Genomic DNA, 26,747 nt, shown 5'->3' with positions numbered 1-26,747 from the left:
TACTTCTATTGCAGATAGCATGAGAGCAGGAACCTTAAATACCGCTCCACATGTAATTTGGCCTTAAAGGCATTTTAGCCTAGGAAACACTGCTTCTTTATTTAGAACTTTAAAAGTAAACCTTCAGCAGGCGAATAAACATGCTACAAATTTGAATTGCATCAAACATATACAAGGCCTTTTATATCACACACATAATGTAACTGAAAATAAATACGCAAGACGTGTGTAAAACCAAAGACACATTGACCACAAGAGAACTGAAAGCCGGCTATTTGTTTCATATACCTAATGTTAAACGATTAATGTTGAGCGCAACCTTCATTTCTAAAAACAAAACAAAAATAGTTTCAATTGTTTTTCTTCTATTTTAAAGAGATTTTAAACTGATAGCAAATGTCAAAAATAAAGTTCAAAATAGCAAAATAAATGTTCTAAAAATGTTCGACCAGATTACGAGTTTGCGTTATGAGCGGCTCGGTAATAATTTGCAAGTTATTTCCACCGCTCACCTTTAATAACGCTGCTATTACAGGTTTGTAAAAACCCGCCGTTAGTGGGCAATATGGCAGCGTTGAGCTCCATACCGCACACAAATACCAGCGCTGCTTTGAGCTGGTTTTACGTGCTCGTGCACGATTTCCCCATAGACATCAATGGGGAGAGCCGGCTAAAAAAAACAAAACGCCTGCAATAAAGGAGCGTAAAGCTCTGTAACGCAGCCCCATTGATTCCTATGGGGAAAGAAAATTTATGTTTACACCTAACACCCTAACATAAACCCAGAGTCTAAAGACCCCTAATCTGCTGCCCCCAACATCGCTGACACCTACATTACACTTATTGACCCCTAATCTGCCACCCCAACATCGCCGACACCTACATTATACTTATTAACCCCTAATCTGCCACCCCTGACATCGCCGCCACCTACCTACACTTATTAACCCCTAATCTGCTACCCCAATGTCGCCACCACCTACATAAATTTATTAACCCCTAATCTGCCGCCCCCAACGTTGCCGTCGCTACTATACTAAAGTTCCAAACTCCAATAGGGCTAATAACCAGCACAAATGTCCCAAGGTGTGTGCACACACTGTGTGGGGTTAACTGCCAAACCCCCAGGAATAATACCAAATAACCAAACCACAGCAGCACCACTTGCAATTTTCAAGCCTTCTTGTATTCTATATCACATGGGCAGCAAAAAGTAATAAAACAGAACAACGTTTCGGTTCAAACACCCTTATTTATGTTATGAACATGAATAAGGGTGTTTGACCCGAAACGTTGTTCTGTTTTATTACTTTTTGCTGCCCATGTGATATGGAATAAAAGAAGACTTGGAAATTACAAGTGATGCTGCTGTACTATACTAAAGTTATTAACCCCTAAACCTCTAGCCTCCCACATCACTAACACTAAATAAATATATTAACCCCTAAACCTAACCCTAAGTCTAACCCTAACACCCCTAATTTTAATATAATTAAAATAAATCTAAATAAAAATTACTGTCATTAATTAAATAATTCCTATTTAAAGCTAAATACTTACCTATAAAATAAACCCTAAGCTAGCTACAATATAATTAATAGTTACATTGTAGCTATCTTAGGTTTTATTGCTATTTCACAGCTAAGTTTGTATTTATTTTAACTAAGTAGACTAGTTAGTAAATAGTTATTAACTATTTACTAACTACCTAGTTAAAATAAATAAAAATTTACCTGTAAAATAAAACCTAACCTAACCTAACATTACACTACAATTAAATAAATTACATTAATTAAATACAATTAACTAAATTACAAAAAAAAACCACTAACTTACACAAAATAAAAAAAGAAATTATCAAATATTTAAACTAATTACACCTAATCTAATAGCGCTATCAAAATAAAAAAGCCGCCCAAAATAAAAAAAACCCTAGCCTAAACTAAACTGCCAATAGCCCTTAAAAGGGCCTTTTGCGGGGCATTGCCCCAAATAAATCCACTCTTTTACCTTTAAAAAAAATACAAACAACCTCCCCAACAGTAAAACCCACCACCCGACATCCATCCTCATCAAGCCAGGAGAAGTCTTCATCAAAGCAGGTAGAAGTCATCAACGAAGCCGGGAGAAGACTTCATCCAAGCGGCAAGAAGACGTCCTCCAGACGGCATCTTCTATCTTTATCTTTCTGACGCGGAGCGGCTCCATCTTCAAGACATCCGGCACAAACAACCCCCTCAACAGTAAACCCCACCACCCACACAACCAAACCCCTCAAATAAAATCCTATCTAAAAAACCTAAGCTCCCCATTGCCCTGAAAAGGGCATTTAAATGGGCATTGCTCTTAAAATGGAATTTAGCTCTTTTTCTTTGCCTAAAGTCTCTAATCTAAAAATAAAACCCATCCAATAAACCCTTAAATAAACCTAACACTAACCCCCGAATATCCACTTACAGTTTTTGAAGACCGAACATCCATCCTCATCAAGCCGGGAGAAGTCTTCATCCAAGCGGTCAGAAGTCCTCAACAAAAACGGGAGAAGTCTTCATCCAAGCGGCAAGAAGTCGTCCTCCAGGCGGGCAGAAGTCTTCATCCAGACGGCATCTTCTATCTTCATCCTTCCAAAGCGGAGCCAATAGGATTGAGCTTCAATCCTATTGGCTGATCCAATCAGCCAATAGGATTGAGCTCGCATTCTATTGGCTTATTGGAACAACCAATAGAATGTGAGCTCAATCCTATTGGCTGATTGGATCAGCCAAAAGGATTGAAGCTCAGTCCTATTGGCTGATTGCATCAGCCAATAGGATTATTTCACCTTTAATTCCAATTGGCTGATAGAATTCTATCAGCCAATCGGAATTCAAGGGACGCCATCTTGGATGACGTCATTTAAAGGAAACTTCATTCTTGAAGAGCCATCGAAAGAAGAGGATGATCCGTGCCGGATGTCTTGAAGATGGAGCCGCTCCACGTCGGAAGGATGAAGATAGAAGATGCCGTCTGGAGGACGACTTCTTGCCGCTTGGATAAAGTCTTCTCCCAGCTTCGTTGATGACTTCTACCTGCTTTGATGAAGACTTCTCCCTGCTTGATGAGGATGGATGTCTGGTGGTGGGTTTTACTGTTGGGGAGGTTGTTTGTATTTTTTTTAAAGGTAAAAGAGTGGATTTATTTGGGGCAATGCCCCACAAAAGGCCCTTTTAAGGGCTATTGGCAGTTTAGTTTAGGCCAGGTTTTTTTTATTTTGGGGGGCTTTTTTATTTTGATAGGGCTATTAGATTAGGTGTAATTAGTTTAAATATTTGATAATTTCTTTTATATTTTGTGTAATTTAGTTAATTGTATTTAATTCATGTAATTTATTTAATTGTAGTGTAATGTTAGGTGTTAGTGAAAGACAGGTTAGGTTTTATTTTAGAGGTAAATTTGTATTTATTTTAACTAGGTAGTTAGTAAATAGTTAATAACTATTTACTAACTAGTCTACCTAGTTAAAATAAATACAAACTTAGCTGTGAAATAACAATAAAACCTAAGCTAGCTACAATGTAACTATTAGTTATATTGTAGCAAGCTTAGGGTTTATTTTACAGGTAAGCATTTAGTTTTAAATAGGAATTATTTAGTTAATGATAGTAATTTTTATTTAGATTTATTTTAATTATATTAAAGTTAGGGGTGTTAGGGTTAGGTTTAGGGGTTAATAACTTTAGTATAGTGGCGGCGGTGACGTTGGGGACGGCAGATTAGGGGTTAATAATATTTAACTAGTGCTTGCGATGCAGGAGTGCGGCAGTTTAGGAGCAATTATGTTTATTATAGTGGCGGGGATGTCTGGAGCGGCAGATTAGTAGTTAATCATTTATTATAGTGTTTGCGATGTGGGAGGGCCTCGGTTTAGGGGTTAATAGGTAGTTTATGGGTGTTAGTGTACTTTGTAACACTTTAGTTATGAGTTTTATGCTACAGTTTTGTAACGTAAAACTCATAGCTACTGACTTTAGATGGTGGTACGAATCTTGACGGTATAGGGTGTACTGCTCACTTTTTGGCCTCCCAGGCAAAACTCGTAATACCGGCGCTATGGAAGTCCCATTGAATAAGGACTTTTTGAAAGGTGCGGTAGTTACGTTTGCGTTACAGCCAAAAAAGTGTGCGGTACAGCTATACCTACAATACTCATAATAGCAGCGGTAGTGAAAAAGCAGCGTTATTAGGCTTTTTCACTTATAACGCAAAACTCGTAATCTAGCCGAAAGTCATTTCATTTATAAGGTTTTGCAAATCAAGAGCAATTCAGGGATACATTTCCTAAAAATCCTGGTGGAATCCATGTTACTGGTTTCCTTTGCAGTGTCCAATTAGCTCTGGTTTCAAGGGACATTGTACTCTAACATTTTCTCCCCTTTAATTTGTTCCCAGTGGTCCATTTTACCCGCAGGAGTGTATTTACTTGTTTGCAAACAGACCCCTTAGCTTTATTTTGTTATCTGAAATAGCTACTTTTGCCTGATGTATCCACATCTATAACAAAAATATGAGTAACAAATGTTTTCTCTGTAAAAAAGCTATGTAGACAATAGTAGCACTAATTAATCTCCCAGAGGGGGTAGAGGGAGAGATATTGTGCCTGAAATAGCTGGTTGTGCTCATTTAATGACCCAAGTCATAATTAGCATTTCAATACCTAACATAGATGACATTAGCAGGTCTGCTTTACCTGCAGACTCAGCCCATTGCTATGAACATGTCCTGGAGAACAACAGGTGATGGTTTTAATGAGCGAAACCAGCTATTTTAAATGCAAAAATAAACATGAAGGGACAATTCCACATACATTTTATATTTGCAGTAGGTATAACAAATCATTTGGAACACATTAAGGGGAAACATATTTTATAGAAGAGTGTACCTTTAATCAACCAATGTGTAGAATGTTGTATACCTATATATGATTAGTGGACCACAGCCATTGTTTTTATGCCACATGGATTTAGTTTATTTATATAAAATGTTTTACTTGTGGTTTCTAACCACAAAATGTAAAATTAAGCGGTAAATGTGATTTTTTTTTTTTAGTTTTTGTCTTTACAGTTTTAACCAATGTTTACTTCCAAACAACATTTATATTCGTCTGCTGCCATAATTTACTGCCTTTTGTCATATTTTGAGGTTTTTTTTCTCTGTATTCTGCATCTCTCTCTTTTTGTTTCATATTTCACCTAACTTTTTTCTAGCAATTTTTTTAGCAGATAGCTGTCACTAACAGGCTGGATTACAAGTGGAGCGCTATTTATTGCTCCCACTGGTGTGTCAACTGTGCTCTACTTTGGGTTTTTGTCTGCGTCGGTTACCACTCTTTTTACAAATTAAAACGAAAATGTTTTCGTTTGCTCGATAACCCCACATGCGCAAAAAGACAAAGTTAGAGTATCACAACCATGTTGGTGTATTCCCCCATAGACTTCAATGGAGTGCAAAAAGAAGAGAAAAACTAACATTACATAAAAATAAAAAACCTAACATTACAGAAAATAATAAAACATTTTTTTTACCAAAAGTAAAAACCCACAGTTATACCTATTCTAAAGCTAAATACACCTCTTAAAAAAAAACACCCCTCAAAAAAACCCTATACTAACACTAAAACTAAAGGGCTTTTTTAACCCCTTGAGTGCTAACGACGGCTCTGAGCTGTCACAGAGTTTCACACTCTGGTGCTAACGACGGCTCAGAGCCGTCGCTAGCACTCTCCTACATTGAGGGAGATCTGGGGGCTCCCACCCGCTCCTACCCCGGTGATCAGACCTGCATAGTGACAGGCATCGCCAGGGCTTCCCGTTTTGCGCGGTGACGTCACGCGCAATGACGTGATGACGTCACCGCGCAACTTTATTAACAAACTGACAATACAAAGTACAGGGAGTGCAGAATTATTAGGCAAGTTGTATTTTTGAGGATTCATTTTATTATTGAACAACAACCATGTTCTCAATGAACCCAAAAAACTCATTAATATCAAAGCTGAATAGTTTTGGAAGTAGTTTTTAGTTTGTTTTTAGTTATAGCTATTTTAGGGGGATATCTGTGTGTGCAGGTGACTATTACTGTGCATAATTATTAGGAAACTTAACAAAAAACAAATATATACCCATTTCAATTATTTATTTTTACCAGTGAAACCAATATAACATCTCAACATTCACAAATATACATTTCTGACATTCAAAAACAAATCAGTGACCAATATAGCCACCTTTCTTTGCAAGGACACTCAAAAGCCTGCCATCCATGGATTCTGTCAGTGTTTTGATCTGTTCACCATCAACATTGCGTGCAGCAGCAACCACAGCCTCCCACACATCACTTAATATGCTTAATTGGTAGTAGGCTTTCGAGCCTATACAGCTTGGAGTAAGACAACATGCATAAAGAGGATGATGTGGTCAAAATACTAATTTGCCTAATAATTCTGCACTCCCTGTATAGGGAAAGGGGGCATGCTGCTTAGACGCCTGTATCTCAGGCATCTAAGCAGCTACAGACCCCTAGGACCCACCATTGGAAAGGTAATCGTCTAACCTTTCCAATGATGTCAGTCTTGGGGATCTGAAAAAAAATATATAAAAGTAAAAAAAAAAATCAAAAATTAAAATAACCCCCCCTCCCTTCAATCACCTTAGCACCCAGGTGGGAAAGTGCTTAGCACTCAAAGGGTTAAGGGTATTGCTTTTTTTCACAAAAAATACAACACCCCACCCTCCAAAAAAACCTAATCTAAAACAAACTACTCTAAAATATGCCCTGATAATGGCATTTGGTAGGACATTGTTCTAAAGCGATTACAGCTCTTTTTAAAAAAAAATAAACCTTTACCTAAAAAAAACTCACCCACAAAAAAACATACTACTAAACTGAACTTGAATCCGGCTCCTATGTGATCTACAACTGCGGTGCTCCTCTTCATGGTGGGGCCCATATTCATGTTGGTGGTGGCAGCCCATATTCTATCTTCATCCTCATGGCGGTGGTCCATTTTCAGCCATCTTCTGCTTCCGCTCCGCTGGGAAAGTCTTCAACCATCTTCCACCCAATACGTCTTCTTATTTTCAAATCTTCCATCACTGATGTCCTCTTCATGCGGTCGTTCACCACACACTGACCTTTGAATGAGAGTTACGGCCTTGCATTGCTATTGGCTAATTTTATTTTCCAAATTTAAATCAGCCAATTGAATGAAAACTTTTTCTATTGGCTGATTTGAATTTGAAATAAAGCCATTAGGAATGCAAGGGTACATCTATATAAGGGGGTTTCTCACATTTATAATTCAGTGTGCGGCAGGTGACTGCATGAAGAGGACATCAGGGACGGAAGATCCAAAGATGAGAAGATAAGAAGACTTCGCCAGCGGAGTGGGGGTAGAAGATGGATGAAGATGGACCACTGCTGCCAGTATGAAGATAGAAAATGGGCTGCCACCATCAGTTTTTTTTACTGGACAGCAAAAGTGATATGTTCATTTTAGGGCACAGTCATAGCAAATGCCCTTCTAAGGGCAATGCCCAACCAAATGCCCTCTTCAAGGCAACTTTTTTTTTAGGCTAGGGGGTTTGTTTTAGATTTTTTTTTTAGAATATTTTTTTTTTATTGGGCAGCAAAAGAGTTATGTTCACTTTATGACACAGCCCTACCAAATGTCCTTACAAGGATAATTCCCTTACTCACTTACTTCCTTAATAACTCACTTACTCACTCCTTTACTCACTTATTCACTTACTCCATTACTTACTTACTCACTCCCTTACTCACTCACTCACTCACTTACTCACTCACTCAATTACTCACTCACGTACCCACTCATTTACTCACTAAGGACTGATAATGTGGGGATAAACATAGAAAAGTAAAACATCACTATTAAATGTTCTTCTTTCCTGAGTCAAAAGACTAAGGACTATGTCAACAAAAGCCTGTCTTTTTATTATCTTTATTATTGCGTGTTAACTTTGCTAGAAGAAAGCTTTTTACATGTGTTGGGTAGCACGCATATTACAGGTTGAAAATAAAAAGTTTTCAGACAAGCCCTAACCTGATCCACATCATGTCCGGGCCCCGCCCACGTTACACCCGCCCGGTCACTCCCACGTCGCACCAGCCCGGCCACGCCCACGTCGCATATGCCAGGTGTGTTTGTCCTCTCGCGCAAAACAATGAAAAGAGGGAGATATAGTGAAATATAATAAAGTCACTATTAAAGAATGGGAATTCAGCACTCTTTTTAGAAAATATAAAATGGCAGCACTCTGAAACATTTGTATCAAAGTTAAGTTTATTTACACATTGGGGGATATTTATCAAAGCCTCAACTATGCTGCATTCGCCGGCACCAATACACTAGCCTAACATCACCTAACATCATGGCCACGGATCTGAATATGATCTCCATATTTATAAGAAAAAGCCTGCAAAAAGCTGCACACCAAGTACAGGGCGATGAGCATCGGACTGTTGTTAACTAGCAGTCATCAATCTCGCTGCTATTTGGCTTTTTACCAATTTTATTTATACTCTGTCACTAAACGCCGCCACGATACTAAAATGTTTAACCCCTAACCCGCCGCTCCCGGACCCCGCCGCAACCTAAATAAACTTATTAACCCCTATCTGGCCGCTCCCGGGCCCCGTAAAAACTAAATAAAGTTATTAACCCCTATCCCGCCGCTTCCGGACCCCGCCACCACTAAATACAGTTTTTAACCCCTAAACCTCTGGCCTCCCACATCACTACCACTAACCCCTAAACCTAACAACCCGCTAACTTTACATTAAAATTACAACATCCCTATCTTATAATAAATTAAAACTTACCTGTAGAATTAAAATAAACTATATTAAACTATTAATTAACCTACCCTAACTATTATACTAAAATTACATTAAACTAGCAATTAATTTAACTATATCACATATTAAAAAACCCTAACCCTACTCAAATGATTTAAATCTACTATTAAAAATTACAAAATTACAAAAAAAATAAACACTAAGTTACAAACCCCCCCCCACTAAATTACAGAGAAAAACAAAGCACAGTATCAAAAATAAAAACGAATTACACCTAATCTAATAGCCCTATCAAAATAAAAAGCCCCCCAAAATAAAAAACACCCTAGCCTACAATAAACTACCAATGGCCCTTACAAAAAAATACAAACACTCCCCAACAGTAAAACCCACCACCCACCCAACAACCCCCCCAACCAACCCCCCCAAATAAAAAGCCTATCTAAAAAAACCTAAGCTTCCCATTGCCCTGAAAAGGGCATGTGTATGGGCATTGCCCTTAAAAGAGCATTTAGCTCTTTTACCTGCCCAGACCCTACTATAAAAATAAAACCCACCCAAAAAAACCTTAAATAAACCTAACACTAACCCCCGACGATCCACTTACAGTTTTTGAAGTTCCGCTTGAAGGATCCATCCAGCCAGCAAGAAGTCTTCATTCGTGCAGCAAGAAGTCTTCATCCAGGTGGCTTCTTCTGTCTTCATCCATCCGGCGAAGTCTTTGTCCATGCGGCCTCTTCTATATTCAACCTTCCGGCGTGGAGCGGGTCCATCCTGAAGACATCCGGCGCAGAGCTCTTCTTCATACGGTCACCGCCGTAAACTGGAACTTAAATGCAAGTGACATTATCCAAGATGGCGTTCCTTGCATTACTATTGCCTGAAAGGTTCCAATCAGCCAATAGAATTAGAGCTGCTAAAATCCTATTGGCTGTTCCAATCAGCTAATAGGATTTGAGCAGCTCTCATCCTATTAGCTGTTCCAATTTTAGTATAATAGTTAGGGTAGGTTAATTAATAGTTTAATATAGTTTATTTTAATTCTACAGGTAAGTTTTAATTTATTATAAGATAGGGATGTTGTAATTTTAATGTAAAGCTAGCGGGTTGTTAAGTTTAGGGGTTAATAGCTTAATTTAGTTATGGCGATGTGGGGGGCTGGTGGTTTAGGGGTTAGTTGGTTTAGTTAATGGTAGTGATGTGGGAGGCTAGAGGTTTAGGGGTTATTAATTTATTTAGGTTGCAGCGGGGTCCGGGAGCGGAGGGATAGGGGTTAATAACTTTATTGAGGTTGCGGCGGGGTCCAGAAGTGGCGGGATATAGGTTAATAACATTATGTAGGTGGTGGTGATGTCGGGCAGATTAGGGGTGTTTAGACTTGGGGCTTATGTTAGGGTGTTAGGTGTAAACGTTACTGTTTTTCTACCATAGAAATCAATGGGATATCGGGCAGCATCGAACATGAGCTTTCGCTGCTTTCAGACTCCCATTTATTCCTATGGCATCTACGGCCTCCAGGGTAGCAGATTGAAAACCAGTTACGCTGGGCCGGAATAACCAGAAGTGTATTGGTTAACTATTTAATAACTTTGAAAAAGTGTCAAATAGTGCCAAATGTATGTGTATTCGGAACATCTGTAATGACGTAAGCATCGATCTGTGTCGGATTGAGACTGGCGGATCGTATGTTACGTCACAGATGTCAACTTTTGCCTGTCTGTAGGCTTTGATAACTAGGTTGAATCAAGCTCGCCACAATTACGCTGCGGAATTCCAGTGTATTTGTGGTTGATGGCTTGATAAATATCCCCCAATGAGTCAAGAGCAGGCCCCTCAAACTGACAGAATCCAGTTACACTGGATAAAACAAATGTTGTGGTTTAAAATGCAGAGAAAACAAACCAAAATATACTCACATATATTTAAAAATGCTAGGACCGGTCCCACTGAGATAACATGCAGATTGTATGATCTAAAAAAAAGGTGATTCCTCCCTAAAGAGCAAAACACAATACCTGTTTCAGTAGCAATGATACAACTGAATATGGCACAGATCAAAACCACCTAGACAAATTCTCAGACCTATTTAGGTTTTAATAAAAACTGAGTTAAATAAAGTTTTAAAAAGATCTGTGCATAGTCACTTGCCAACTTTACACAGTGACACAATATATATATATTGTATTGTTTACCAGTACATATTCTCTAGAGAAATTATATGCGTAATCACGCATACACAAATAACAATATCACCATACTTTTAAGGCAGAGTTACATTGAAGTTATACCATCAAAACCAAAGGGCTGGACAAGTTAAGTTTCAGAGACTTCCAGTATATGGGGCATATGTATCAAGCTCTGTATGGAGCTTGATGCCCCGTGTTTCTGGCGAGTCATCAGACTCGCCAGAAACAGCAGTTATGAAGCAGCGGTCACAAAGACCGCTGCTCCATAACCTGTCTGCCTGCTCTGAGCAGGCGGACAGACATTGCCGGAAATCAACCCGATCGAGTACGATCGGGTTGATTGACACCCCCCTGCTGGCGGCCGATTGGCCGCGAGTCTGCAGGGGGCGGTGTTGCACCAGCAGCTCTTGTGAGCTGCTGGTGCAATGCTGAATATGGCGAGCATATTGCTCGCCATATTCAGCGATGTCTGTTGGACCTGATCCGCACTGTCGGATCAGGTCCGACAGACAATGATAACTAGAGGCCTATGTGTGAGTATATTTTGGTTTGTTTTCTCTGCATTTTAAACCACGATATTTATTATATCCAGTGTAACTGGATTCTGTCAGTTTGATGGGCCTGCTCACAATGGCCCCTATTTAACAAAGGTCTTGCGGACCTGATCCGACAGTGCGGATCAGGTCTGCAAGACCTCGCTGAATGTGGAGAGCAATACGCTCTCCGTATTCAGCATTGCACCAGCAGCTTACAAGAGCTGCTGGTGCAATGCCGCCCCCTGCAGACTCGCGGCCAATCGGCCACCAGCAGGGAGGTGTCAATCAACCCGATCGTACTCGATCGGCTCTGAGCAGGCGGACAGGGTTATGGAGCAGCGGTCTTTGTGACCGCTGCTTCATAACTGCTGTTTCTGGCGAGTCTGAGTCTCAAATTTTTGAGAGTGTTGCCATTTTATATTTTCTAAAAAGAGTACTGAATTCCCACTCTTTAATTGTGACTTTATTACATTTTACTATATCTCCCACTTTTCATTGTTTAAAAAAATAAATAAAAAATAATATATATATATATATATATATATATATATATATAAATAAAGCTAGAGAAAGGCATGCACTCTCTAGATTTGTGCAAAATAAGTGCTTTAATGACAGGGATCAATCACCCCTTCATCAGACCAAGTGTAAGTCCACTTGGTCTTCTGATGTAGGGGGGATTGATCCCCAAAACATTACCTGTTTGACGTGCCATTAAAGCACTTATTTTGCACAAATCCAGAGAGTGCATGCTTTATGAGTATATTTGCTTGCACCCTGGTAGCTGTCCTTTAGGGGAGAGTGCGCTCTTTACTGGAATTATATATATATATATATATATATATATATATACACATATACATATTTAGACATGTGCATGTATGCATCTCTATGTTAATGGACTTTTTCTGTCTTCTTTATAACACCTCATATCTTTGAGCCCTTATAACTTTTTATTACAAGTGGAAGTGTATTTTTTATGTGTTTTGTGCAATTTTTTTGACTCGCATAACAGCTAACCAGAGCTCTGAAGTTGCTCTATCTGGATGCAAGTTAAATTCAATTGTGCTCAAGCAATGAGTTTACTTTCAACTTGTAATATATGCACGCTACTTCCAAAACGCTCAAAGAGCTGCGATAAACACCTTATAGCTCACGTGAAACAGCGCGCCACGTGTAATGTAGCCCTGTGAGAGCCAACAGATACCTTTTGAGCTAAGATTAATCAAGCTTAAACATAGCATGCATTACTTTATGTTAAACAAAATTACATCTATTTTCTTTTTTTATTTATGTATACAAATGGTTTTGATTGTCCAAATTTATCTGAATCAGTTAAATGCATCAAATAATTAGCACCACAGATTAATGATATTACATTATAAAGCCTTTCTTCTGGATAGCATATTCAAAACTAAATGGAATAGCTCCTCCTAGTAGGACCATAGGTGTTTAAGTTCCTACATGTTTATGTCTATAGCTTCCTACTAGATGTGTACCATCTACTAAAGGTAAATTAATGTCAGAACTAAACATTTATTATTTAGACATGGCATACAATTTTAAAATCAACTTAGCAATTTATAAGTGTTAACAATTTTACTTCTAGCTCTATTTTAACCTTTGTTAAAACGAAGTTGTTTTCCACAAGAACATACTTAGGTATGCTCAAGAGTGAGCACGTCTTAAACACTTTATGGCAGCAACAATGATTATGACAGTGTTATACATGTAGTGTGCAAGACCCCTGCACACACCTGAGCCTACTTCAGTATGCTCTCGTGGAAAGGAACTTACATTCAACCAAGGATACATATAGAAAGAGGTTAATTTGACAAAAGAAGTGCATTTGAAATGTTTTTATTATCATTTTTATATAACAAAATGATAGATTACACATATACAAAAAAAGCATTTAACTATTGTTTTGTTTCTTTTTCCAGGAACTAACAATGTGTGCTCTACTGCTACTGGCTGTATTTCTCTACGGCGTAATCAACACCAATGGACAATGCCTTAAACCCGATTGTCAGTTTGTGGACCCTTCTGGCCGTGAGCTAAATTGTACCCTACTGAAATGGCCAAACTGCAAAAATACAGTGAATTTGAGTAACAAAGGCATTGAGTATGTTGAAATACAGACAAATACTACTTTTCAGTCCCTTGTAAATCTGGATATATCTAACAATAAACTTACACATCTCCCTGAACACTTTCTTTACAACGCCTTTGCTCTGAAAGAAATCAACCTCAGTAACAACATGTTGAAAAGTTTACCCGAAAATTTTCTAAGAAACTCTTCAAAGTTGGAAAATATAAGACTTGAAGGAAATCAGTTATCATTCATTCCGTCAAGCATTTTTCATCGTGATCTTGTCAATATAACTACTGACTGTAACTGTAAAATTGCAGGAACATTAATCCAGGACAAATCTGACCTCTGTAATAATATGACTAAATGTCCAAGTATTACATGCCAAACAGCATCAGGTTCTTCAAGTGTGGATGATTACTACAAAAAGGAATGTGGATATCTTTTAATATTATATATTGCAATTCCTATAGTGATTTTGGTTCTGGTTATAGGAGGAGTGATCTTGTTTGTTTGCAAAAGGAAGAGAAAACATTCTGATTTTGAAAGTAAGAGTGTAACAGACAAGTCACCTGCTCATAGTCAGCCACGTTACATGACCAGAAATGTGGATAGCGTGCCTACAGCTTCAAAAAGTAATCCAAGACAAGACTATGAGAATGTTGTTATTGGGTACATGCAGCCTGAGCAAGCATTATCTTACGAGTATCCCAACAAGTCCAAAAGCCAAGGCACAAACAGGTGAGTATCTTCAATGACCTCTCATATAGGGTTCTGTTTATTAGTTTATATATTAGTGACTGATATTGTCACCAATAATGCAATGCTTTGATGGCATTTTCTTGATGTCGGTATCCTTGACGGTGGAACTTATTCTTTACATTGAGAATTGAATGGTTACGCGAAAAATGCAGCTTCCTTGATCATAATACACCAGAACCGTCTATAATAAGGGTCAGTTACAAATCTTTATTAGTTCTGCAATTTTCGAGTTGTGAATTTATGGCATTTTTTTCAGTTAATCTAGGACAGTGAGCCAAACGGTCAAATAGCGTAAACACACAGTAGCCAATCAGCACAAGCATTACTGAAATAACAAAATGCTCTAAAATGAATTCTTTTTGCAGTAGAGTGTCCCTTTGGTCTAAAACTAAATAACTGAGGTATCAGCTTACATTTCATAGTGTTTATTAGTATTTCCTGTTTACAAATTAGTGTACAAACTGCAACGTTGGAATTTAATTTCCCCTATATATTGATTTTAACTTAAAAAAATAATATTAGTGAATGGGGGTGGGTAAGCTAAATTAATTGTAAGTTATATCTGTAACAAAAATCTCACAGCTTCAAAGAAGAGGAAACAGCAACAGATAAACAAACAATACAAGAACGTTAATTGCTTTCATAACGTGTTAGTTGTGCTCCATGGTGTAGAGTGTGTTTTAGATTAAACATTTATCAAAGGGAAGTTAAAATTAAAAAAATTATATATGAAAATTAATTGCTGAAATATGTTTACCAAATTGCATGAAAATCTTTAAGCAAAGTTTATTTTCAATTTGAAACTGACAGGAGTTTAAAGGGATAGTAAACCCCAAAATTTTATTTTAGGATTCAGATAAAACATACAATTTTAATCAACTTTCCAATTTAATTTTATTATCAAATTTTCTTTATTCACTTGTTATCCTCTGCTGAAGGGAAAGCATTGCACTACTGACAGGAAGCTGAAAATATCTATTTAGCCAATCACAAGAGACAAATGTGTGCAGGCACCAATTAGCAGCAGTTCCCACTAGTGTATGATATGTGCGTATTCATTTTTTTAACAAGGGATACTAACAGAACGAAGCACATTTGAAAATAGAAGTGAATTTAAAAGTGTCTTAAAATGACATGCACTATCTGAATCATGCAAGTTTAATTTTGACTTTCCTATCCCTTGAAATGAGTAATAGAAGCTCACATAAAATAAAATAAAAGAATAGCGGCTGCACACAAAAGCAGATGTATTAAAAAAGTAAACTTTATTCGTATATGATTCAAAAATACTGGCAGACATGGAAAATAGGTAGAGTCTTACACATTTTAGCCTATAGAAGCTGACTGATAAGGAAAACTCTAAAGATGCACAGGACGTGACTCAAAAAGCATAAAAACTAAAAGTGTTTTTTTTCCAACAAAAATAACAAACAAAATTAAAAATAAAATGTAACATTACACTTTTAAATTACCTTATTGTTTAATACTTTACAGGGAATACTTTCACTAGCCATTAGAGACGATAGTCAGCTGTGCTTCGTGTGTGGGCTTTCTGTTAAAACTATAACCTACAGAGCAATCCTAGCACTGCAGGTGCATCCAGGGCACAGTAATAAAATATGCACTGGAATCAGCACAAATTGCCATCTTTACATCCTTTACAAAACCAAGTCACAGCCATCTTGGTTGAGGGAAGGTATAGGAAAGTAAAAATAATACTAATAGATATTTATTTGATTTGCTTTTTTCTCAAGTAAGCATTTGTGAACTAAGAAAACTTTATATATAAGCAATTAATGATTATTTTCCCCCACTAATAAACTTTGTAGAAAATTTATAAATTCATATATTTTTTTGCCATAGGTTAAACCAGTGAATTTCAACCTTTTTTTTGCCGTGGCTCACTTTTTTACATAAAAAAATCCTGTGGCACACCACCATCCAAAAATTTTACAAAATCACACATTGTAGCCTAATACAGTATATATATATATATATATATATATATACTTTATATATGTGACGTTTCGGGACTAACAGCGTCCCTTCCTCTGTTAGTCCCGAAACGTCACTGTTTAATAAAGAATCTATATCACGGATGGCAGAAGACCAGTGAGTGCTTATTCCTACAAACTTATATTCCTTACACAATAGCACCCTGGCAGTTTTTGGTCGTTGGTGAGAGTGCACACACCCTACTTGGCATATATATATATATATATATATATATATATACACACACTGTACTGTGCTGTCATGCCATGCCTCCTACAAACTATACATGACATATTGACATTCATTCACAAACAATCATAATGATTGTCTGTGAATGAATGTCAATATGTCATGGTTGTAAATGATGCCTGATGAGCCTGTCACATACCTCCCAATATTTCAAAATTTGAAAGAGTGACACCCCGCACTGTTGTCAGTCTGCCGCGGCACACCTGAGGATCTCTAACGGCACACTAGTGTGCCACGGCACACTGGTTGAAAAACACTGGGTTAAACAAATCATTTCCCAAAAATGTTGAATAGACTAATCATTTTCTTATGTCATTTTTAACACTTAATAACTCCAAATGTACTCAACCAATTGCCTTTTCTTTACTTTTTTAATAACATTTGCAGTTACTGACAAAAGTGCCACATTTAAAATAACTTTATTCATCAAATCCAAACACACAAACATCTGAAGATGCATTTAGTATTGAACACTCTGGCAAACTTATTTTAAAAATGCTCCATGTAAAAACAAAACAAAAACAAGTTGCACTCCACCAGTGGCAGCTGGCAATTTTCAAGTTTGATGTGGTATGAAACTTTACCTCTGACAACCCCTCAAACTCCACCCCTTTGCCCTCCACCCAGACAAAAAGAGATGGTGGCAGAGCACACAAGAAGCAATCCCATTTGTAGTGTAGTAATTAGTGTTTGTTTTTAAAGCATTAATCAACATCTCTTGTAGTCACTTGACCTAACCTGTAGTTATATATTAAAATTCCAGGAGGGATTATCACTACTGATACATTTGTCTAGAACATTCCAAAAGAAATCTTTGAATAATTCCAAAATGTAGACTTTGAATACAACATTTTGATTGAAATGTGTGAGGAAAATGTGTCTCACCAGTAAGTGAAATGCATAAACTGTGTTTTTAAACTAATATAAAGAAATATATTTTTATAGGGAAAGTGTATTTAAAGCTAGTGCAGAAACACTCTTTAACCCCTTAATGACCGAGGACGTACGCCATACGTCCTCAGAAAAAAGGCAGTTAACGCCTGAGGACGCGTGGCGTACGTCCTCGGTTTGGAAAGCAGCTGGAAGCGATCTTCATCGCTTCCAGCTGCTTTCCGGTTATTGCAGGATGCCTCAATATCGAGGCATCCTGCAATAACAATTTGTACCCCTCCGGTGCAGAGAGAGCCACTCTGTGGCCCTCTCTATACCGGAAATCGATGGCCGCAATCGTTGGTGGGTGGGAGCTGCAGTGGGAGGCGGGTGGGCGGCCATCGATGGCTTCAGATACACAGAGGGGGGCGGGATCGGGGGCGGGAGAGTCAGGGGCGCGCACAGACACGCGCGCGTGCACGGGGGATCAGCGGGCGGGCGCGTGCACGGGAGGGAGCGGGTGGGAACCGCTTACACTACAGAAATAATCATGTAGTAAGTGGGAGGAAGAGGGGGAATAAATGCCCCCAAAAAGTAATCTAAGGGATCTGGGAGGGGGTGGGGGTAGGGGTTGGTCGTGGGGAAGCTACACTACAGAAAAATGTAAAAAAAATAAATAAAAAAAGAGAAAAAAATATTGTTAACTGGGTACTGGCAGACAGCTGCCAGTACCCAAGATGGCCCCCAATAAGGCAGGGGGGGTTAGAGAGCTGTTTTTGGGGGGGATCAGGGAGGTTGGGGGCTAAGGGGGGATCCTACAAAGATGTATTTTTTTTTATTTTTTTTTAAACTTTTATTTTAGTACTGGCAGACTTTCTGCCAGTACTTAAGATGGCGGGGACAATTGTGGGGTGGGGGACGGAAGGGAGCTGTTTGGGAGATATCAGGGGGTCTGATGTGTCAGGTGGGAGGCTGATCTCTACACTAAAGCTAAAATTAACCCCGCAAGCTCCCTACAAACTACCTAATTAACCCCTTGACTGCTAGCCATAATACATGTGTGATGCGCAGCAGCACTTTGCGGCCTTCTAATTACCAAAAAGCAACGCCAAAGTCATATATGTCTGCTATTTCTGAACAAAGGGGATCCCAGAGAAGCATTTACAACCATTTGTGCCATAATTGCACATGCTGTTTGTAAATAATTTCAGTGAGAAACCTAAAATTGTGAAAAATTTAGCGTTTTTTTTTAATTTGATTGCATTTGGCGGTGAAATGGTGGCATGAAATATACCAAAATTGGCCTAGATCAATACTTGGGGTTGTCTACTACACTACACTGAAGCTAAAATTAACCCTAGAAGCTCCCTACATGCTCCCTAATTAACCCCTTCACTGCTGGGCATAATACACGTGTGGTGCGCAGTCGCATTTAGCAGCCTTCTAATTAGTAAAAATCAAAACCAAAGCCATATATGTCTGCTATTTATGAACAAAGGGGATCCCAGAGAAGCATTTACAACCATGTATGCTATAATTGCATAACTTTTTTGTAAATAATTTCAGTGAGAAACCTAAAGTTTGTGAAAAAAATTGTGAAAAAGTGAACATTTTTTTTTATTTGATCGCATTTGGCGGTGAAATGGTGGCATGAAATATACCAAAATGGGCCTAGATCAATACTTTGGGATGTCTTCTAAAAAAAAATATATACATGTCAGGGATTCCTGAAAGATATCAGTGTTCTAATGTAACTAGCGCTAATTTTGAAAAAAAGTGGTTTGGAAATAGCAAAGTGCTACTTGTATTTATGGCCCTATAACTTGCAAAAAAAGCAAAGAACATGCAAACATTGGGTATTTCTAAACTCAGGACAAAATTTAGAAACTATTTAGCATGGTTTTTGTTTGGTGGTTGTAGATGTATAACAGATTTTGGGGGTCAAAGTTAGAAAAAGTGTGTTTTTTTCTATTTTTTCCTCATATTTTATAAATCTTTTTATAGTAAATTATAAGATATGAGGAAAATAATGGTATATTTTGAAAGTCCATTTAATGGCGAGAAAAACGGTATATAATATGTGTGGGTACATTAAATGAGCAAGGGGAAAATTACAGCTAAACACAAACACCGCAGAAATGTAAAAATAGCCTTGGTCCCAAACGGACAGAAAATGGAAAAGTGCTGTGGTCATTAAGGGGTTAAGAAGGCTGGGCTAAATGTTTAGTGTATGTGGCAGTTTAAACAAGGAAAGCAGCTATTTTAAAGGACAAATAAAGGATGGCCAGATTACGAGTTTTGCGTTATGAGCGGCTCGGTAATAACTTGCAAGTTATTTCCACCGCTCACCTTTAATAGCGCTGCTATAACAGGTTTGCAAAAACCCAGCGTTAGCAGGCAATATGGCGCCGGATGTCTTGACGATGGAGCTGCTCCGCATTGGAAGGATGAAGATAGAAGATGCCGTCTGGATGAAGACTTCTGCCCACCTGGAGGACCACATCTTGCCGCTTGGATAAAGACTTCTCCCGGCTTGATGAGGATGGATGTCCGGTCTTCAAAAACTGTAAGTGGATCTTCGGGGGTTAGTGTTAGGTTTTATTAAGGGTTTATGAGGTGGGTTTTATTTTTAAATTAGGGTTTGGGTACAGAAAAAGAGCTAAAAGGGCAATACCCATCCAAATGCCCTTTTCAGGGCAATGGGGAGCTTAAGTTTTTTTAGATAGGATTTTATTTAGGGGGTTTGGTTGTATGGGTGATGGGTTTTAGTGTTGGTGGGTTGTTTGTATTTTTTTTTACATTTAAAAGAGCTGATTTCTTTGGGGCGGCAATGCCCTGCAAAAGGCCCTTTAAAGGGCTATTGGCAGTTTAGTTTAGGCTAGGGTTTTTTTTATTTTGGGGGGCTTTTTTATTTTGATAGGGCTATTAGATAAGGTGTAATTAGTTTAAATATTTGATCATTTCTTTTTTATTTTGTGTAATTTTGTTTTTATTTTTTTTATAATTTAGTTTATTGTATTTAATTAATGTAATTTATTTGATTTTAGTGTAATGTTAGGTGTTAGTGTGAGGCAAGTTAGGTTTTATTTTACAGGTAAATTTGTATTTATTGTAACTAGACAGTTAGTAAATAGTTAATAACTATTTACTAACTAGTCTACCTAGTTAAAATAAATACAAACTTAGCTATGAAATAAAAATAAAACCTACGCTAGCTACAATGTAACTATTAGTTATATTGTAGCAAGCGTAGGGTTTATTTTATATGTAAGTATTTAGTTTTAACCAGGATTTATTAAGTTTATGATAGTAATTTTTATTTAGATTTATTTTAATTATATTAAAGTTAGGGGTGTTAGGGTTAGACTTAGGGTTAGGGTTAGGTTTAGGGGTTAATAACTTTAGTATAGTGGTGGCAGCGACTTTGGGGGCGGCAGATTATGGGTTAATAATATTTAACTAGTGTTTGTGATGCGGGAGTGTGGCGGTTTAGGGGTTAATATGTTTATTATAATGGTGGCATTTATGTTCGGAGCAGCAGATTAGGGGTTAATAAAATTATTTTAGTGTTTACGATGTGGGAGGGCCTCGGTTTCGGGGTTAATAGGTAGTTTATGGGTGTTAGTGTACTTTGTAACACTTTAGTTATGAGTTTTATGCTACAGCTTTGTAACGTAAAACCCATAACTACTGACTTTAGATGGCGGTACGAATCTTGACGGTATAGGCTGTACCGCTCAATTTTTGGCCTCCAAGGCAAAACTCGTAATACCAGCGCTATGGAAGTCCCATTGAAAAAGGACTTTTTGAAAGGTGCTGTAGTTACGTTGCGTTACGGCCAAAAAAGTGTGTGGTACAGCTATACCTGCAAGACTCGTAATAGCAGCGGTAGTGAAAAAGCAGCGTTATGAAGCTTTTTCACTCATAACGCAAAACTCGTAATCTAGCCGGGAGTTATTTGTGAACTGTTTAATACACTCACAGGTAAGATGGAACATTGGGTACAAATAAAACAGGAATTTTATATTGTCCCTTTAGTTATGATGAAGTAAAACAGTAATGTCCTCATACAATAGAAGAACATTTTAAAAAATAAGGAATTGTAATAGTTCTGTACATCAAAACAATTCCCAAAATTGTAGAGCATCAAGTTTTAGCATATGGTCCTTAGGTTCCCTTACATATATTTTCTATAAATGTTATTTGAAGCTGTGAATAGAATAATTTATGACTGGGTTAAAGGGACAGTGCAATCTAATATTTTCTCCCCTTTAATGTGTTCCCAGTTATCCATTTTACCAAGTGTATACAATTGTTTACAAATAACTCCTTCTCCTTTTTTTTCCCATTTGAGATAGCTGATCGTTTCCCCACCTACACTGAACATTTCTGAACATAAGTTTTGGTTTTAAAAAACTCCCAAAAACATAAAAACAAGATGGTTTATAATTAGATACAATAATACTCCCAGTTGGGGCTGTGATAGAGAGGTACTAAAATGTTTATTTTCCATTGTTCTAAGTATTACCATTTGAGTAACAGTAAAAAAGAAGATACGTCATGCAGCATTGGGCAGCAAATTAAAAATATATATGTATTTAAGCATATATATATATATATATTTAGAGAAATAACTCAGTCTCCATAGACTTCAATGTAAAGGCACTTTTCAGTGACTTTTTTTTCAAACACCCCACATCCCCTCACTTTAACCTCTTATAACTGCTTTGTGCTGTTTTTTTTTTATAAAAAAACAATTAAAGAGGCTAATCATTTTTATTTACAGAAATTAACTATCCACTTTATTTGTGGGGCAATTTGTAGGACATTTTTTTTAATTAACCAGAGGTCTGACGTCTAGTTAATTGTGCTAAGTGGAAAGTGCTCCCACTTGTAATGGCTGGTTATTTAACGTGCTCCCGTAAACTGGCAAATTTGCTCCTTTAAAGGTGCGCATTAAAATAGCGCTTCACTTGTAATCTAGCCCTGTATTGGTTTGTCGTTTCAATTAGCAGAAATAGCTATTTCACATGCAAAAATAAACACAAAGGATCATTTCCCCATAGATTTTAAACACTGCAGCTGGTATAATAAGTAATTGGAAACACATTAAGGAGAAACCAATTTTACAGTACAGTAAGTAATTAACCAGATGCCACAATAAAACGTTTTAATCATGGAAACATTATTTTTAACAAGACTAAGACAAATTCCTCTCTTACATTAAAGGATTAAATTGCCTTTCTTAAATAGTTTTCTTTAGTAAGGAGCTGCATAATTAAAGGGATAGAAAAGTCAAAATTAAACTTGCATGATTCAGATAGAGCATGTAATTTTAAGACACTTTTAAATTAACTTCTATTTTCAAATGTGCTTCGTTCTCCTGGTATCCCTTGTTGAAATAGAATACGCACATATCCTACACTAGTGGGAGCTAGCTGCTTGATTGGTGCCTGCACAAATTTGTTTCTTGTGATTGGCTATCTCGATGTATTCAGCTAACTGCCTGTAGTGCAATGCTGTTCCTTTAGCAAAGGATAACAAGAGAATGAAGTAAATTTGATAATAGAAGTAGATTGGAAAGTTGTTTAAAATTGTATGTTCTATCCAAATCATGAAAGAACATTTTTGGGTTTCCTGTCCCTTTAAGTTCTAAATATATATGAATTTAACTATATATTTTAACTAATTTTACCATTGTTCAAAGTGGAGTGCCGTCACCTGCTTACCTTTCTAGAATTTCTTAAAAAAATATATGTATTTTTTTTTTTTCAGTTTTAACTTCCATTTTTCCAAGTTTTGACCAGTGCTCCCTGTAAGGACAGTTTTATGAGTAACCCAGCAGTAAAATAGTTAATTAAAGCAATTAGCAAACACTACACAATGTTCAGTCATGTAAAAAACTGAACATTGACGTTGATTGACACCCCCTGCTAGCGGCAGACTGGCCGCGAATCTGCAGGGGGCGGCATTGCACAAGCAGTTCACCAGAACTGCTTGTGCAATGTTAATGCCGACATTGTATCATGTCCGTCAGACATTAATAAATCAGCCCCGTAGTCTTATTTGATTTTTGTTTAGTCAGAACACCCCTATAAGAAAGATAGTATTGTGTACATATGCATTTATGTGTTTATAAGTGTATATATGTCCGTAAATATATATACACAGATAAATACAAATGTAGATGCACACACCTTAAACCTCATATCTTTGAACCCTTATAACTTTTTTGTGCAATATTTTTTAAAATAATCTTTATTAGATGGTGTTAGTATGAGTGTAACTATACTTTGTAATGTAGTTTGTATGTGTTTTGTGCAACTTTTTTGTTTTGCAAAACAGATAACCAGAGCTCTGAGGATGTAGTAATCATTCTAGCGAAAATCATTACTTTCAATTTGTAATCCTAGTGCAATTTAATCTGCGTGCAAACAATCTCGAAAACCAGATATTGCGTGTAAACGTTTGCGCTCCACTCGTAATCTGGACCATTGTCAGTTAATTTTTCTGTGTTATGTTGTAGCCATTTATATTCTGGCAATTTACACTATAGGCATTACTCTCTATAGTAGATCACTGGAGTTGCATAACTTTGATCAGTGCTGTTGCTGAAATGCTAACAATAGGAACACTGGAAGTCCCCCACAAGTTTACTCAATGTTTGCTTCACTCAAGTTCCTGTTGCAATCAGCAGCTTTACTCCTTCATATTTACACACTGTTAGCTTCACATGGGCTGCTGATACTGCCACTGCCTATCTGAAGCCATAAAGACAATGCTGTAACAAGGAAATTTCCCAAGAGAAGCAGGATGACTTTAGAGACCACCCTGGAGTCATTTGATGATCATCAAACTACTTTAGAAGTCATTTGCACATCATCAGAAATCTAGATAAATTTCAGAAAATATAATCAGTTATACCCGTGCTTCAATAAAACTGAAACTTCCAAAAAAAAACCTCTTACTCCCTAGAGGTTGAAAACAATAAATCCAATATATGGAAGAAGCGCTAAACAAGCAATTGAGGAATACTATGGAACATTAAAAGGCAATTTAAAACAGGGGTTGGATAAGTAAGATATATTTTATTACAGAGTTAAAGGATATATTATATACCTCAGATGTAAAATAACAATTTAACCCCTTAACAACCAAGGATGTGTCAGGAACGTCCTACAAAAAAATACAGTTAAGGACCAAGGACGTGCCTGACAAGTTCTCTGGGGTTTCAAGTGCCACATTTACATTGCGAACAGAAAATGTATGGGAAGAATGGAGATGGGGAGTTAATGTTGGCAAGGAATCTGGGAGGGGGAGGGAGGTAGGGTATTGAGGGGGGGCAGCTAAACTACAGGGTTTTTTTTATTTGAAATAAAAAAAATATATTTTTTTTTTGCAAACTGGGTACTGGCAGACAGCTGCCAGTACCCAAGATGGCGGCAAATAGGTAGAGGGGGGAAGGTTAGAGAGCTGTATGGGGGGAATCAAGGAGGTTGGGGGCTAAGGGGGATCCAACACTGCAGAATCAATATAAAAAATGATTTTTATTTTAGTACTGGCAGACTTTCAATTGTGAGGTGGGGGAGGGAAGAGGGCTGTTTGAAGTGGGTCTGGGAGGGATCAGGGGGTAGGATGTGTCAGATGGGAGGCTGATCTCTACACTAAAGCTAAAATTAACCCTACAAGCTACCTAATTAAACCCTTAACTGCTGGGCATAATAATAAAGAGACGATAACTGGAGGGCACCACATAAGAACGTCCAGAGACAGAAAGACTGGGAAATCCCTGTGAGAAATAGATTTGATAGAGTATCCACATACCAGACAGAAGAACCCTCAACTCCTCAACTCCTCAACTCCTCAACTTCAACATCTTTCAGAAGCTTTCAGAAACTTCAAGAAGCTTCAGGGAAATAAGAAGAGGGGAGGAGAACAATTTGTTAACAATAAGAAAAGGAAAAAGAAGACTAGAGGGTGCAGAAATAGGGGACAACACAAAAAGACAACAACAAACAGTGCGGGTGTGTTCAACCATAGCAGTACCATACTAGATGAGGAACAACAAAAGTTTTAGGGAGAGGTTTATCATTTGCCCCTACATATAAAATAGATAAATTTAACACACTAATTAGTGTAAATAAGTTTATCAGGAATTTGACATTAAAAAAGGTACTTCGCAAAGAACCCTATTGAAAGGAATTATAATAAAATGCATAACGAATTTGTTCATACCAACTTTAAACTTTGATCAACATTTAATATTAACCAACCAAGGAGAAAGAAGTCTTTATAGAACTCAGTAAAGGAGGATTTAAGAAAGTATGACACTAATAAAGAGAGAATACAATAGAATCTTACTAAAAAAGAAACAGACTTATTAAACGGTTTACAACAAAATCCAAATATTATTATTAAACCAGCTGATAATGAAATACCATAGATTATGTCAAAGAAGCAGAATGATTACTTTTAGTTCATGAAAAATAAAAAATTAGGATGTGATGCAGTAAAAATTCAACAAAATAATTTAATCAAAATTACTTATTTAAGCTAACAGTCTGGGAATTTTAAATGACTCAGAGTTTGAATTTTTACAAACAAAGAATCCAAGAACCCCTATTCCCCCCCCCCAAAAAAAAAACAGTCTGGGAATTTTAAATGACTCAGAGTTTGAATTTTTACAAACAAAGAATCCGAGAACCCCTATTTCCCCCCCAAAAAAAAAATCCTTAAAAGCCTTACCAATCCCCTGGGTAGGATAATAATTTCAGGCATATAATCATTGACTGCTAATATTTCACAATTTGTGGACTCATTCCTACAGAAAAGTGTAATGCAATTACCTTCATATTTCAGGGACACAACCCATTTTTTTTACAAATTTTGAAAAATATAAAATGGAATTATTATATTTTGCTAACTTTTGAGGTAAGTTCCCTCTACACAAACATTCAACATAAATTCAGCCTAATAGCGATAGATATTTTTCTGAGTAGAGATGACTCCCTTAAAAGTGCACAAAAGGAATTTCTCGTAAATTGCATTGAGTTAATTTAAAAAAATAATTATTTTAGATTTGATGAACAATTTTATCTACAATTAAAAGGAATGGCGATGGGCACAAGGTTTGCCCCCAGTTATGCTAATTTATTTATAGTGTATTTTGAAGAGTTTTTGCTCAAACCTTTACCTTGGTGGGCG

At 37.2% G+C, this 26,747-nt stretch overlaps 1 protein-coding gene across 1 annotated transcript in view; it reads left to right on the top strand.

The window, feature by feature from the left end:
* LOC128649600 (uncharacterized) overlaps positions 1–26,747 on the top strand; it is a 136,998-nt gene that overhangs the window by 65,085 nt on the left and 45,166 nt on the right. Inside the window, exon 2 of the mRNA XM_053702955.1 lies at positions 13,519–14,408. Coding sequence (XP_053558930.1) covers positions 13,528–14,408 — 881 coding nt within the window. The 5' untranslated portion in view covers positions 13,519–13,527. The remainder of the gene's footprint in view (positions 1–13,518; positions 14,409–26,747) is intronic.

This window comes from Bombina bombina, chromosome 2, assembly GCF_027579735.1.
Source record: "Bombina bombina isolate aBomBom1 chromosome 2, aBomBom1.pri, whole genome shotgun sequence".
Lineage (NCBI taxonomy): Eukaryota > Metazoa > Chordata > Amphibia > Anura > Bombinatoridae > Bombina > Bombina bombina.
The sequence above is the reverse complement of the archived record's forward strand: the minus strand, read 5'-3'. Positions and strand labels throughout refer to the sequence as shown.